This window comes from Sphaerodactylus townsendi, linkage group LG03 (genome assembly GCF_021028975.2).
Source record: "Sphaerodactylus townsendi isolate TG3544 linkage group LG03, MPM_Stown_v2.3, whole genome shotgun sequence".
Lineage (NCBI taxonomy): Eukaryota > Metazoa > Chordata > Lepidosauria > Squamata > Sphaerodactylidae > Sphaerodactylus > Sphaerodactylus townsendi.
The window spans coordinates 66,899,427-66,916,241 of record NC_059427.1 but is presented as its reverse complement, the minus strand read 5'-3'; the positions used below and the strand labels follow the sequence as shown (position 1 = coordinate 66,916,241).

The 16,815-nt window shown below is 42.4% G+C and overlaps 1 protein-coding gene across 8 annotated transcripts in view; it reads left to right on the top strand.

Moving 5' to 3' along the window:
* Window positions 1-13,568, top strand: part of TEX264 (testis expressed 264, ER-phagy receptor) — a 184,841-nt gene extending 171,273 nt beyond the window's left edge. For 7 of the 8 annotated variants that reach the window (XM_048488702.1, XM_048488695.1, XM_048488698.1 and 4 more), the window contains one exon: window positions 6,184-13,568. In XM_048488702.1, coding sequence (XP_048344659.1) covers window positions 6,184-6,506 — 323 coding nt within the window. In that variant the 3' untranslated portion in view covers window positions 6,507-13,568. The remainder of the gene's footprint in view (window positions 1-6,183) is intronic. The other variant, XM_048488704.1, reaches the window with a different exon arrangement.
* Window positions 13,569-16,815: the final 3,247 nt, after the last annotated feature.

Sequence of the window (16,815 nt, the reverse complement as noted above, 5' to 3'; positions counted from 1 at the left end):
GATGTTTCTGAATCCATTGTTTTTATTGATTCTTTTATTGACAAGTGCTTGCTAAGAGAGTGCAGATTGTGCTTTATCGCTATTGACAAGTCTTTTCAAGGGAAAAGTCAGATAGGGAGACTCTAAAAGGTTTTGTTTCTTTCTTTCTAGGTTGGGAGCAGCATTTCCTTGTTGTTTAGTGCCACTGGCTGTTTGAATTAAATGAAGTATCAATTAACAAAGTGGCAGAGTATAATGCTTCATACTACAGCAGGCTAGAGGCTATGGGACTTAAACACAGTGTAGAGACTGATACAGGCAGACTTGTGGAGGGAAGCTCGTGGCAAGAAGGTCTCCGTCACACAGAGAGATGGTTTGTTTGAGTATATGCCCTTGAGCAGGCGCCTGTACTGCTAACCTCCACAATGCCCTTGATTAGTGGTATCCATTGAATACCAGGAGACCTGAGTGTCAGACTCAAATTTAATTTCAGTCCTCAAAATCTTTATTCCAGAGACATATAAGAGATTTCTTTTGCTTAGGGAAATATTCATAATATCACAGTGTTAATACAGCAGCAGGGTTTCCTATTGCCTTGGGGAAGGGCACATGCTTTTCATACAGAAAATCCTAAATTACTCCGTGACATCGCTAGTGAAAGGATCTCCTGTAATCAGTGTTATGAAAGACCTTTTAGTACCTGAAACCCTAGAGAACTGCTACTAGTCAGAGAACACAATGCACGGCTAGATGGCCCATGGTCCAAAACTTGGTGGAAAGGAGTGATATGTGTTCCTAGGTTCCCAGTCATGTAAGGTGTCAACTTATGGCTTCGACTGTTTCCAAAAATGTTGACTATTTGTGTATGGATTTATATGCCATAAGGCCAATGCTAGACACTCGAGGGCATGCAGTAATTGATTTCATACTGAACCTGTTGGGTAGATTTGAGTGATGATCTGTCAGAATTGGCTTGAGTCCTAGTGCTCATTACACTGTGGTTGTCACAGCCCTTATCTCTGAGTGCCAATTGACGCCTTACTGGGGTGACATTTGTATTTCTGATAAAATTGTAAAATAGCATTATCAGCTTACCTTTGTTGCCTCTCAGAAGGAAATCACTAAGTGTGTGCTGTTGGTTGTTCTCTTTTCGTATATCTATTACTCACACAGGGAAACAGGCAGCTCCCCAGATGACGCAGTAGTTGTGGCTGAAGTATTCAAAGTTCAGCATGCCAATGGCAAGAATGTTGAAGTTGCTGATAATAAAAAAACCCTCATTCTCTGATTATATATTAAAATTTAGAATAAATAATTGAACGTACAATAAAGTATAATAGGTCGGACAATATGGCTGTTTGGTTGAAAAGTCAGCGGCGGGTACTCCTTACAGCAGTACGTGTGCCCTGCCTTCCTCAAGTCCTGTGTAACACTTGAACCTACCACCTGACCAGTCTCGTGCAGTATTGTCCTCTCTTGACTGGCAGTAGTTCTCCACATCTAAGAGTTCCCCAAGCTCTGCTGTCTATCATGTAACTGGAGATGCCCGATATTGAGCTTGGGAAAGGAAAAATGTGGAATTTAGGATCTGGGGCAAGGGACATCCTTTTAAAAAAAATCTGCAATATCCCTTGTGTGCTTTATCCTTGTTTTGAACATACATGCAAATATTTCAGATCCTAGTAGGAAGAAAGTGGAGCTGAAGACCATTTATAGCAGGTTGCTCCATTGGCCTTCTGTTCACTGAGCTCCTTGTAGAGTATGATTTTGCTGAAAGAGGGCATCAGCACCAAGAGGGTGTACACTCAGAGCACTGCCATGAAAAGAGCTGACCATCAGACCTTTAAATATTCCCGTTGAACTTCTGTTTGACTTACAGGGGAAAAAAATACTTTAGGCACACTGTGTTCCAAAAAAACATAAGCTTTACTATTTGTTCACTTATCATTGGGGACAGAAGCGCTAAAGGGAGCAGCCTTTAGTAGTATCTTTGTGGAAGTGCAGGGAGCTGAACCTAATGCCAAGAAAGCATTTGGAGGAACAAATGGAGCCTCATTTGAAAGCACTCTGGTCTCCAGGCCAGTTACAAATTCGTTGATAGTAAAGACTGTGTCTATTTGTGAACCACATTGAGGGGAGGGAGAACAGCTGAGAGTGGCTCAGAAGTACCAAACATCCTGGAGGCATCTAGGTGATCTTTTTGCAGAAGCATGTTAAATACTGGGTGAATGTCCAGATGTGGGTTTCCCCAGTGTTCCATCTTGTTCCCCATGCTATTCAAACATCTATGTAAAGACATTGGGGGGAGTTGTCAAGAGATTTGGGCTGAGTTGCCACCAATATGTAGATGACACTCAGCTCTATCTCGCTGTACCAGCAGATCCCAGGAAGGCTGTGGAAACTGTGAATGGGAGCCTGAAATCAATTTTGGAATGGAGGAGGGCTAACAAGGTGACACTTAATCCCAACAAAATGGAGGCACTATTTGTTGGGAGAAGGTCTCACTTGGGTTATCCCCAGTTCTGGATGGGGTGTTGCTCTCTCAAAGGAGCAGATTTGTAGCTTGGAGGTGCTTCTAGAGTTGAGCCTTCTGTTGGATAAACAGGTGGCAGCAATGGCCAAAAGTACGTTTCACCAGCTTTGACTGGTGAGTCAACATTGGCAGAAAGGATCTTGCCACTGTGGAGCATGCCCTAGTAACATCTAGACTGGATTACTGCAGTACCTTCTATGTAGGGCTTGCTCTTGAAGACTGTCGGAAGCTACAGTTGATACTAATTCTATGATTTTATAACTCTGCAACCAGAGTGTTGACTGGAGTGGGTCATAGGGTCTATATCAGCCCAGCTTTGTTCTACCTATGTTGGCTTCCAGTTTGCTTTTGGGCTCAATTCAAGTTGCTGGTATTGACTTTTAAAGCCCTATATGGCCTGTGACTTACCTCAAGGATCACCTTCTCCTATGCAAACCCTCTTGCTCACTCTAGTCATCCTCAGAGGCCCTGCTTTGGTTACCCCTGACATCTGAGGTTAGACAGATGGTGACCTGTGAAAGGGTTTTCTCAGTCATGGCACCAAAATATCAGAACTCCCTCCCCAGGGAGATACATCTGGCTCCTTGTATCGGTATTATTTTGTCAACAGGTGAAGACTTTTTTGTTGTATCTGGCAACCCCCCCCCCCTCCCCCAATCAGTATTGGCCTAGTGTTCGTGTGTGTTTTTAAATGAATTTTAAAAATTATTTAGACTGTATTTTTAATTTATTGTCAAAGGTTTTCACGGCCAGATTCAACTGGTTGTGGTAGGTTTTCCGGGCTGTGTGGCTGTGGTCTGGTGGATCTTGTTCCTCACGTTTCGCCTGCATCTGTGGCTGGCATCTTCAGAGGTGTATCTCAGAGGGAAGTCTGTTACACACTGTGTCCAGTGGACTTCTCTCTGTGATACACATCTGAAGATGTCAGCCACAGATACAGGCGAAACATTAGGAACAAGATCCACCAGACCACGGCCACACAGCCCAGAAAACCCACCGCAACCAGTTGTATTTGCCTTAGCGTGTCTCTGTTCTCCAGCTGCAAACTCTGATTGAGTGGAAGGGTGGCATAAAATGTTCTAAATAAATAAATGAAAATCTTGACAATGTGAAAATAAGCCAAGATTTGGGGGCCTGGTCAGAAGGCCTGGAATGTAACCATTGATATTATGTGGACAATATCCTCCTGCTGAATTCAGCCAGCTCATTAAGGTCACTTCCAGAGCACACCCTCAGTACATTTTCAGAAAGAGAAGACAGCTGCTGTAGCCACCACTGTCTGTTTTTCTGTCTGATATATCCTGATCAAAGGCTTCTCTGCTGGACTTTGTGATGAAATCTGTCAGGATCCACATCCCACGGTGTTCCACCCCTTGTGGAAGATCTGAACTATTCCAAAGTTGCAACAGGCAGGCGCTAAAATATGTGCTTGTGATTCTTGGGAACCAACTCCAAATACTCAGGACTCCTGGGAGTCCCTGTTGTGTACACCTCTGCCACCAGATGTTCCAGTAGGTCATGATACAAGACAAAGTCATTGTCTCCAGGGCCACTGAGACTGCAGAGAGTTCCATTTTTGCTGGCTTTGCGAACATTTGGGGAAAGCCTTTTGGGGTTCACTGATGGTTTTAGTCTGTAAATTGGTTCTGTAATACTGCTTTTGAGGTTTTTTTAGTAGTATTGTGTTTTTTAAATTTTGTTACCTGCTGAGTAAATTGAAAAACAAGTTTTTTACCTTATTAAGCATACTCGTCTCCTTGGCATACTGGCATGTAACTGGAAGTGCATGTGATATTGGCAGATAGTGTATGCATTTAGCATGCAAAGATGTATTCTGACTGCTGCTGGGAATTCTCCTTCCCTCAATCAAGGATTCTTAAAGTGGGTTAAGGGGGAACTCCCACACCCTTATGTCTTCTCATGTGCATGTTTTGGTTTGGTGCTTGCTAAAGTGCTTGCTGCTGTTACAAGGGGAAAAAAATCACCTTTGACTCGTAGACATAAAACTATCCATATTGCCAATGTGACTAGTAAATATATATTTGATACAGATCTACCAGTTTTCAGCTGCTGCGTAACCATGGGCAAATCCCATGATCTTTCTGGTCCAGGTTCCTTATTTAATTACCTGTGAAGTGCTGCTGTAGGAACTCCTGAAAGGAAGTCTCTGAATAATGCAAATTGTTTATCAGTGTTTATCAGTATAATATTTGCATCCTACCTTTAAGCCTTGCGCCCAGTTGAGGACGACACAGATGGCATTAATCTAGTAGGAGGATGGATGGGATTGTGAGAGAGAACAGAACAGCCTGGACACTTTTTGTCCAGTAGAGGGCAATCAGAATGCACTTTCCTGATGGCCACAATTCCCTTAGAGAAGGAAATCTGTGTCTGGAATTTGCCAAACAGCCAGGTGGAATACTTGAAACGAAAGCGCTTCATTCCTACCTAATATTTTTTCCATCAGGGACATTCCAATATTGTCCTTAATATATCTCCAGTATTTTAATAAGTAATATTTGGATATTTGAAGCACAGTGTGTATCTAGAGCTAAATTGATGTTATACCACAGTTTTGTTTATTGGGCTTATATCATTATATTGGGAAGTGAAAGAATTGTATTTGTTTGTTTGTTTGTTTGATTTTTACTCTGCCCATCCCCGAAGGGCTCAGGGAAGCTATACATTATGACTTCATGCCATACAAAATATGTATGTGTAGTGTATTAATTCTGGAACAAAATTTCCCTTAGACCTGCAATAATTAAAACTGTGTACTGTTGAAGCATCAACTGGCTGTTGGCTGTGATTTTCTAGATTGTATGGCCATGGTCTGGTAGTTTTAGCTCCTAACGTTTCCCCTGCATCTATGGCTGGCATCTTCAGAGGCATGTCATGGTAAGAGAAGCCATACATGTGGAGGAACTGTTAGGAGCTAAAACTTCCAACCACAGTCACACAGCCCAGAAAACCCACAGTAGCCACTTTAAGACTATACTAGGCTGTTCATGATTGGGGTTTTTTTTTCAGTTTCTAGGGTAGTCTAGGTAACTGTAGATTCAATAATTCCAGTTTACCATCAATGCAGGCGAGCAATTGTTAGTTAGAATGCTATTTTAAGTTCATTTTGATGTGGCTGAAATCATGTTTTATTTTCCTGAATAAACCTTTCTCTTGTTTAATGGTTCTTGATTTGCCAATTTGGGGTGGACAGGTTTAGAGACTCTGGAACATTCTGACAGCCACACATCTAGGCTATAAGCTCCCCCCACCCCTTCCAATCTTGTGTATGTTGATGGGGATACATTCTATGGGACAGTATTCATAATACATAGTTCAAATGAAAAGCCCCTGGCCCAAAGGACTGAAATCAGTGGGATAGTCACTGGCTGTTTTACATGAGAACATGCTGAACGAATTTTGTCTTGATAGGTTATGCCCATTACATCACTTTCAGCTCCTTCATAAGTACTTCCATATGATAAAGTGTGAAGATTTTTAATACTTCTGCCCTGAGATGGATTGAGATGCTTTGCACATTTTTTAATGATGGAAGATTTCTAAATGTCCTGAGAACACTGCTAGGATGGAAATGTGTAGAGTATATTTCATTATTCAAAGTTCATTCTCTTTTCCTGGCTTTAACCTTTTTGTCTTTTTCCCACATAAAGGGGCCGAAAGTCTGAGCGAGACCAGCTCTGTCAGCCTGGAGATCACAACCGACAGCAGGGAGACTTCAGTGGCTACCTCCATCTTATCCCCTTTCACACCTGGCCGTGGCCGAGATGAGGTAGACAATCGCAGTGAGCACAGTTACAGTGAGTCAGGGGCCAGTGGCTCCTCCTTTGAAGAACTGGACTTGGAAGGCAATGGTGAGGGTGATGGAATGGCAGGTCTGTCTGCTGACCACAGTTCTGCTGAAGATCAGGGCCCTCCCAAGGCCAAGTGGACCAAGGAGCTTATTGCCCTGGAGAAAGAGAAGGGTGAAGAATAAAAAGTCACCTCTTTTCTCAAGTTTCTTAGGGATGCAAAAGAGAAACTGATCATCTCTCTTGTTTCTTTTCTGTCCCACCAAAAGATTTTGGTCATTAATCCATGTTGAGACCTGTCCCACTCTTTGTCTGGGGTGTAATAAAGGAGCAGTTGCAACTAAGGGAGATTTTAACAGACTCCTGCAGCCAGACTCAAGGATATGTGCTTTAACAGGAAGCTGGGGGTGGCATAAAGTGAAGCAGTGGCAGAGAACGTGTGCGTCCATGTGTATGTGTCCGAGAGAGAGAGAGACTGACCAAGTAGGATTTGACATGGGCTAGTAGATGTGTGGGTTTTCATGGGTTGTCCTGTCAGTCCGTTTGTCATCTCGTTTCCCCTCTTCCTGCATGTCATTCTATTAATCTCCCTATCAGTTTGTTTCTCTGCAACTGGAACACTTTTACTGGCAACATACTTATTCACATCAGACAACAGTGATGAATTTTGAAACTGAAAACAACATAGAGTAAGTCTTTAAATCTTAGGATGGTATTTGAGCTTCCCCAATCAGTAATACAATTAAAAGATAACCTTTAAATTATAAAGGTTTTGGACCAGGGCTACTATGATCCCAATTTCTCACCTTTCCCACTCTTCCACATTTGTTGTACTGCCCACTTTCACTGTCTCTCTTTCAGACACTGCCTGACCGTGGAAAGAATTAGGTTCCTCCTAGTTAGAGCTGCTGCACTTTTGAGCATCTGCTGGTGGGGATGGCATTTGAAAAGTTCTTTGTCAAGACTTACATGGAAAAGAATCCATGTGAGAGAAACAGCTCGCCATGTCGCTGTCAAAGGTGTCCTCTTCCCATAGCAAAGAGGCTATGAAAGTGTCTCAGCACAAGGAAGCAATTGAACAACTGAAGTGATGCAGCCGCAGCTTCCCTGTGCTGGTCTTCCGAGGCTTTGGCACGGTGGTACTTCACTTTCAGAGCAGAAAATTCATGTATTCAGTGTTGTGATGTAGCAGGTTTGCAGTGGTATCTCCAACATAACCATAGTGGATTTGATGTATGCCTGTCATGGAAGTAACTGGATACTGTGATTTGTAGCTGGAGACTAACCCGGTGGTTCATAGCTTTTTAAAACAATGTAGACTAATTTCTTGTCTTATTTCTGGCTGTTTACCAGGTACAAGTACTTACAGGGGAAGCAAGTTATATGTTCTGTCCCTAAGTCAGATAAAGAATTCCGTCAGCTGGTTTTGATTGTAATCATCGAAGGACTGTTGGTATCTTCAAATTCAGGGACCCTTAGCCCCTGAACTGGTCATCCGGGCAGAATGCACAAAGGCTATAGTGTGCACAACAAAGCTTTCGACAATACAAAGCTTATCTAATTTCTGTGTGTGCCAGGAACAAAAGTACTTAGAGCCTTTTTATATATTCAAACTAATATACTTCATTTCTTTTAAGAACTCCATTTCTGGTCAGGATAGAATAAGATGGAGAAGAGGTGTGCCTAAAAGTTTGGATCCAGTGGCACCTTTCAGACCAACAAACCTTTTTCTCTCTGCTTCAGAACTAACCCATCTGAATCTGTCTTCACAGAGGTGTGCGTGCGAGAGGAGATGTAAGAAGAATCAGGAAGGAAGGAAGGAAGTTTCCTGAAAAAAAATCAATCTACACATCAAAAGGATAGTGTCAGAGCAGTAGAGAAAGGATGCCCGGTGCCTTAGCCCCTCTGTCTTTCTGACTCTCTAGTCAAGTGTCCCTCTGAAGTCTGAGGTTAAGAGACAGCACAAAGTCCATCACTTCCAACATGGAGAAGGTCCTGTCATTGAATTATTAGCTGTTTCTCAGTTAGGTCAAACCTGCTTTTTTATGATTCCTCATTGGAGCTCCGGACCAAACTTCTCATGGACATGACTCTGGTGAAATTCCTGGAGTGATTTGATAAGTCCCATGCCAAATCTTTAGAATTCCCAGAATTTCATTATTATAGTTTGAGGAAGTCACTAAAGCAGCAGAAGGAAGAAAATGTTGAGATGTGCATTTTGGGAGGGAGAAACTAAAAAGTTATGATCTTCCCCACTGCATTCTTTGTTTTGTTTGCACCCTCCTGTAGAGGTCTTGGATCAATTGCTCGCTCTGTTTCTTAATGGATTTGGATCCATACTGTGGACAAAGAAGTTCGACATTCAGCCACCTTCAGCCCTGCCTTCTTTCCAAGCATTGACTAAGCCTGTAGTGAAATCAATGGGATGCAATGTTAGACCGTTTTCCCTTGGGCTGCCTGGCCCACAAGGCTGCACTGATCCATCCCCAAACATTCACCATTGATTCCTTGCTTTCCTCTTTGAGCTCTTGCTGTTACTGTCTATAAGACCTATTTCTCTTTTGGTTCACTATTTCCCCATGTTAAAATCTATGTTCATGTTTCCCCCAATTCTGGTTTACATTGACATCCAAATCAGTAGTTCCACTTTAGCTTCAGTGCCCCTGAAATCCATAGTCACTTATTCAATATGTGAGGAGCTGGAGATGTACCATCCTTTGTGCTTGGATTCTGCAGGTGAATGTCCACATGTTACTCAGGAGGCTTTCTGATCCTACTGGTTATTAATTCTTCCTGTGGCGCTGTACACCTGACATTCTGTGAATTACTTAAATGAGCATCTTTCCAGCTGCCCCATTCTGGCACTCATTGGCTTTCTATGGGCATATTGTAGACCACCACTAAGTAAAGCTTCCAAACTGCCAGCACAGTACTAGCAGGTGTTCCCAGAGGCTTCATATGCTTTCACAACTTATGTATATTTGTTCATAGTACCTCTTTATATGTGTAAATGTGCAATTGTGTGTCGCCTTGGGCATATGTGACAGTCTGTGCCTGTTCATTGTGTCCTTTGATCTGTATATACCAGTGTTCATATACATGCCTGTCTGTACACATACATAATCGCTCTCCAGCATTCTGAGTAGAAAGGTGCTATTAGAGTGCAGGGAAAGTAAGGCAAGCACAGCAGGAGACATTTAGACAGACCTATATTGTGCCTTTCTCTGGATTTCATAGACAGATATAAAAACATTGTTCTTTCTTTGCTTTGCTGCAAGGGAGAGCGGGGGAGGGAGGAGGTAATTTTTCTTCATCTTCACTACTTCTTATCTGTGAATTCTGCTATCATAGAAGCTAGAACAGTGTGGGAATACTCTGGACATCTATGTGTGCATACATACAACACTGACAACACTGTGTTGTGTATCATTTCTTTCTTATTTCCCCGAAGAGAGAGAGAGAGAGAGAGAGAGCTCCATTGTATGTATATAAGCCAATCTCTGTGCTCATATGCATAACCCCCTTCAAGCATAAATTAATGTGATTTTTTTGTTAATGGTACTTCATACAGATATGTCTGAATGAGACTGGGCAGACATGTGGTCCAGCCTTCTGCTGATAAGTATTTACTTCATGATTTATGTGCAGGATGACTCTCACATCAAAATCTTGCATATGATAAACAACCATGGCAAAGAGAGAAATGTCACTGAATGCAGAATACTTGGTAGGATTTGCTCTTGCCTTCTCCCAGGCACGCAGGCTTTCCATTTACAGGGAGATTTTGGCAAGAGATAGGTTGTGCTCTGCTTATGTGGAGAAGCATATCCTGTGCCAGCCTGAATATCTCAGCTGGCTCCTGCCTGCATAAGGTGAGAACCTTTGAACTATGTCCTTATGCAGATAAGAAAGTCCAACCTTTACTTACCTGTATGTGCACTGTGGAATGTAAGCTTTCCCCTTTTCAACCTCTTCCCCCATGAATCGGCCTGAAGTATCATTGGGAATGGATTAGCAGTATGAACAAAGCTATTTTGGACACCATAGAGATACCAAGTAGTATGTAAATCTGGAATATCAAGGAGAACCACTGTGTATGCCCTGGGTTAAGATGAGCCACTGCAGCAAAAAATTGCCACAAATATGGAAAGCAACCCTTATTAGATATTTATAGATAATGATAACAATTCTAAGCCACCTATTCTGGAACAATCCTTCTAATATGACTTCTGCAAATGTAAGCAGTGTTTGTATTCGTGAGTAAATATTGACATGTTCCCATTAGTTGTGGCTTGAGTGTACTGATCAGGTGTTCAATTTGATGAATTGAGCATATTGGCTACTCTTTCATGAATGGACAGAGAGGAGGAGAATCACCCCAATTAAAAGTTCCTGTTAAACTTCCCTTATGTGAAAATCATCCAGAAAATGCTACCTTTGTGCAAATAACTGTTTAAGTAAGATTTACACAGCTTCAGCAGAGATAAGCCCACTGGTAGGATTTAAATAATTTAACAACTGGTTCCGGTGCTGGGATTCAAATAATTTAACAACTGGCTGTTTACAAGTACCACTTTAACAACCGTTTTTGCCGAAGAGGTGCGAACCTGCTGAATCCCACCACTGGATAAGCCTCTGACATGGCTACTTGTCCATCACAAGAATACAAATCCCAAATGCACTGATGCTCTCAAAAATAAACAAGAATCTAGTGGCAGTTGAAAGACTAACATGCTTTTATTCCTGAATAAGCTTTCATAGGTTTAGAAATCTCTAGTCCACAGAAGCTTATGGTATAATAAAGTCTTGTTAATCTTTAAGGTGACACAAGACTGCTTTTCTTGAAACAGATTAACATGGCTGCCCCTCTGGAATTATCATCATTCATGGAAGTCCCCCAGCTTTCATCTTTATGAGTGACCTATCCTTTTGCAGACTAATATTTTAGGATATGCTCCTCAATTCAGAATTGAATTGAGATAAAGAACTCTTTGTGTTACATGCCAGCATTCTCTACTCCAGTCAATAGAGGGAGATCTTCACTATGTTGTGTATGTGAGAGTGAGAGAGACCTTGCCTAATAGTGTTTCCTGACTGCCTGAGGCATTCTTTCACACTTCCCCCCCCCCTCCCTTCCCAGAAAAATTGAATTGCCAGGGGCATAACTGGAACCTGCTCTTATTAGCCAGCTGTCTGGCAGTCTTTTCTAATGCTCTGCTTGTTCTGTGGCTGGCTTGGCATCTCATTTTTTTGTACTCACGGTCACTGTGAAGGGATTTGGGCGATAAATGAAATTGCCATCCAACTGTAGTAAAACATCAGAGTATCCCAAGAACTACCAATGTTTCATCTGTTCCATTTTAGTCAGAACAGATGCTGTTTTTGCTGCGACAGTCAGTTACAAGTGCATTGTAGCCTACAACTGGAATAGAAACTAATGCTACACAATTAACAAATATGGGCAGATCAGTGCAGCTAGACAGAATGGCAGGTCTTTATTACTGTTGCCTTTTGAGAGGTTTAAGAGCTACAGCAGCTTTCCTGTTCCTTTTTTGGGACTAAGTTTCCTTTGCTGTCAGCATCTCACTTCCATAATTAGCATCATACTGCTGCTAAAATTCTCACTCTGTTTTGAAAGACCTGTGGGACCTGCTCAGGATCTCACAAGAGTCTGGTCATTTATCTCAATGAGGATGAGTTAGTGGGTAAGAACAGCCACGGAGTCCAGAAATCCAAACAGTTATTAAGCAGTGTAATAGGGTTTTTAGGCAGCACAAAATGTAAACAGTGGACTCCTATAGCTTAAATAGTGTCCCTGAACCTAAAGGCCTTGTAACATGCAATGAAATATTTTGTTCCTTTTAAAAATGGCTCTGGTCATCTAAATTCAGTGGGTTTTGCTTTATTGATTTTTTGGAGGGGGCACGTAGCTTTCTTCTGAGCCTCCTTTCTTTCACTACTGCCACTTTGCCATTTGGCATCTTTTCAGCTTTTCAACTATCCTCAATAGTAAGAACAAGGTGGAATGTTTTCCCAATCTCTTCATTCCAATCCCCACCCCAGTGGGTCCTGATGCAATACTAAAACTCCAACCAACCAGATCTTAGTTGCCATTTCCTCTCCCACCTTATTCCTTTTTTTTTCAAAGCTAGACAAGCACTATTTCTTAATTACACAATAGCAATCATATGTAGAAATCTAAATAAGGTTACAAATCCAAAGTTTCAATCATCAAATAGTTGATATGTCAGTGTTCCTTTTCTTGTTCACAGAGTTTTGCACATTCGTTGTGTAATGTTCTGAAAGTGGAATTTTCCTGGATGGTCAAATAGTGAGGTTTAGTTTTGCTTGCTAATATATAAAGCAGGATAAACATTTTAGCAAACTGGTTGGCAAATCTTGAATCTCAATGGATCTCAAATCTGGTTTTGCTTTACAAGGTTAAGCATCTGTCACTCACTTTTGTTCCCAGCATTTGGATACCAGTGCTTGGAAGCACTTAAATTAGATCTGGAATCCTTCAAATTCCTTTCAGTTTGACAGCAAAACATATGCAAATTGCAAACTTGTCTGTGAACTTTAGTTGGCCACCAGCTATAAAACTTCTGTAACAAACTTCTGTAACAAAATTTCTGTGAAACAGACTTCCCTCTGTGATACACCTCTGAAGATACCGGCCATAGATGCAGGCGAAACGTTAGAAACAAGATCCACCAGACCACCATCACATAGCCCAGAAACCCACCACAACCAGTTGAATCCAGCTGTGAAAGCCTTCGACAATACATTCTGTAACAAAGTTTATTTGGGTTTTGTGTGTGGAACAGTTCGTAGCCATGAATTCAGTCATTACCATACACAATAAGTATCATTCAGAACTAATGAGAATGGTGTGTGTGTGTGTTTGGTTGTGTGCATGTGCAGAAAAAGAGGTACGATATTTGAATCTGAAGGGCCTCCCTGAGCAAACAGCCTTTGCTGAAGAGCCAGAAGAAGTGACGATTTAGTACTTGTTGGTTGTTAAGATACCTGGCGGAGCTGCTAGACAAGTTTGCTTTTAGTTTGGTCCTGAAGTGAGAAATTTTGTTCTGTTACGTATTTAATTGCTATTTTGGAATAATGTATAAGACTTTAAAGTGGTCTGTGTACCAGCCTGGTTTAGACATAGATGTTGGGAATGGGGGGAAAAATTTCTTGTTGCAATAAAAAATGGCAAATAAAAAAAACCAAGCCCCTATCCTCCACACTCAGTGTACTATGTGTCCTTTGCTTGCTTATTTATTTCCTTCCTTTATACCCCACTTCTCTCCACAACATGGACCCAATACATTATTCTCCACTTCTTCATTTTAGCCTTACAAGATTCCTGGGAGGTAGGTCAGGGTGAGTTTGTGAATAGCCCAAGGCCACCCAGTTAGATTCCATGGCAGCATGGTGATTCAAACCTGGATCCTCCGAGATCTCCAAGTTACCGAAATATCCTTCCAAACAAACATTGGAACTACTTTGCAAGTACTGAAGTATTATGCATCTCACAAAGCAACAATCTGAAAATGTATGGTCATGGTTTATATCATGGGGCGATTTCCCACTGGCGATTAATCCTGGGATAGTCACCTGAAATATCCAGGTTTCCTCGTGATCTCCCCACTGCCGAACCGCAGAACACAGATCAGTCCCGTTTCTGGCGTTCCTCCCCCACCCTTATCACGGGTTTTTCCTGGACCTGTTTGTATATGCACCTTTTTGAAAAAAACACTAATAGGAGATGGGGGCTACACATTTGAGGCTCCATAACTTTGGGACCAAACTTCACCAAACCTGGGTAGAGTCTCCTACTAATACCACCCAGTTTTTGTGAAATTTGGTCCAGTGGGTCCAAAGCTATGGACTCCCTAAGGGGGTGCCCCCATCCCCCATTGTTTCCAATGAAAGCTAATAGGAGATAGGGGCTACACATTTGAGGGTCCATAACTTTGACCCCCATTAATCAAACTTCACCCAACCTTGGTGGTATCATCAGGAGGGTCTCCTAAAGAAACTCCGAAATTTTGGTGGTGCTAGCTTAACAATTTGCACCCCAGACAGCAGGCGCGCGCGCGCGCGCGCACACACACACACACACACACACACACACACACACACACACACCAGGGGGCAGGCCTAGACGTCTTCACTAGAAACATGCTGCAGTGAGGATTTTGGAACCTGGATGAAAAGGTGCCGATTCTTTTGAAACTTGGTTGTATCTAGATTAAATTTTCAGTGGGAATTCAGCCATGCACTTGCCTTGTAATGTTTTTGGGTATATACTGTTCCAAGATTTTGTACAATTGAATACTCTTATTCTCTGTACTGCTTGTCAGGCTGCTGGTCTATTCCAGTGATGAAGCTGCAACGGGGCGTGTGTGTATGTGTCACGCCCCAGACACGTGCCATTGGCGTCATGTGGGGGGAAAAAATCACCTCTCCAGATCCCACTCCCAGGAGCGGGACGTGGGAAAGGGCAGGGCACGCGCTCAGGCAGATCATGCTCCGGGTGCAGTTTCCTCTTCCTCCGTCCCTGGTCTATTCAAACTAGTATTGCCTACTCTGACTGACAATAGCAGCTCTTATGCCTGAACTACCTGTTACAATTTGTAACATACAGAGTCAGGGTTTCCTTGACCTGATTTTGACACAGATTATGCACAAGATGTCTGCTGCATAGCAGGGGTGAATGTCCATCACATCAACATTTCTTGTATAGATTTATTTCCCCAATTTCCATTCTCCCTGCAACAAGTAACACCACTTTAAGGTCACCTTTAATTTTCTTTGCCTCCAGAGCAGGAGGGATTTGCCAGTGAGCACAGCTTTGCCCCAGATATCTTTCCTCTGCCCACCACCAGCTCCTCCCACTCCTTTGTACTCCCATGCATAACTCCCCCTTCCCCTAATTTTTGTTATTTATTTGTTATTTACAGCCCCACTGTGCAGCTAAGAGACCCTAGGTAAGTGCTCCATGGATAATGGGCCTGACAGTCAGACACTAGGAACTTTCCAAGCACCTCGGCCTCCAAATTGGATCAGGATCACGGCATGAGGAGAGAAGAAGCTTCAGCCTCCCCCCACACACACACACATTTTTCTTGCTAAAAAAAGCTCAGGGGGCATTGTATCTCTGTTGGGAGTGCATATATTCCAATGGTCTACATGTACATCTCCACAGCAAACAGCTCTTGGGGCTGTTTTGGGTTAGGAAAATGGGGGCAGGGAAGAAATCCCTTATCTTCTCAAGATGCAATCCCGGTCTCAGTTGGAGTCCTGTGCATTTGGCAAATAGCTTCCCCAGCTCCTGGTGTTAGACTGTCATCACTGTAGTCAGGTTGAGCAAACCTCTACCCTACATGTTACAAAACATAACATTGTTGGGCTGAGATGATGTTTCCCCTCCCTCAAAGGTGATTGCAAGGGATGGAAGAAATGGAGAGAAACTTGTCCATTTGAAGAAGAAAAAGAAGAGGAGAGGAAGGAGAAGTTTGGATTTAGATCCCGCCTTTCTTTCCTGTAAGGAGACTCAATGTGGCTTACAAACATTTTCCCCTTCCTCTCCCCCTACCTCACAGAAAACTCCTATTGTGAGGGTTGATGGAAGTTTCTTGAGAGATAAGTTCCCACGAAAAGAAACTCGTGACTCTCAAGGTCACCACCTTCCAGCAAGAGGGAATGTAGGGGATTGGTTCACCAGGTGGCAGCAATGGCATGAAGACTCCACCCTACTCATGTGGAGAGGAAGGGCGGAGAATCAAACCTGGTTCTCCAGATTAAGAGTCCCCTGGCTCTTAACCACCACTGGCTGTCTTAAGAATGTCCCAATATGAAGCAGCAAAGTGTTCCTGTAAGAAGCTGGAAGACAACATTAGAAGGGATTTTATTAAAAAAATATATTTTGGAAAGGTTTACTGTGTGCTGCATTTACCATCAAAGAAACATCCTGGTATGTTCTGTAATGTCTCTTTAATGGGAAAAAAAAGAAAGGCTGTATAGTACTATTCCACTGGAATAGTGAACAATCCCATCCCATTGTCTTGGGTTGCAGAGTGCAGTTGATGGAAGATTAATGCTACAATTTATCTGTACAATTTTAACCCACTTGCCTCCAACTGGCTCAGAGTAGCACACATGGTTCTCTTCCAAATGCACATTTAGACCTGAAATTGCTGCAGTTTGTGATGTTTCACTGAGGCATAATCCACATTGTAAGTAGTTCAAAACAGACTTCAGCTTTGGGTGAAGTGTTGGGCTTTTCCTCAACTTCCTGATATGAATAAGATAGCAGTCCAGGATTTCAGGATATCCTGACACATTCATAGAAGCAAGAGCAAAAGCAAAGGCAACACATGGTAACCTGTGATTGGAATCTCTTACTGATATTGGGATCTATACTGGAATTTAGGGGGAAATAGAACTTCAAAGAACAATCCTGAGCAGAGTTACACCCCTCTAAGAGCA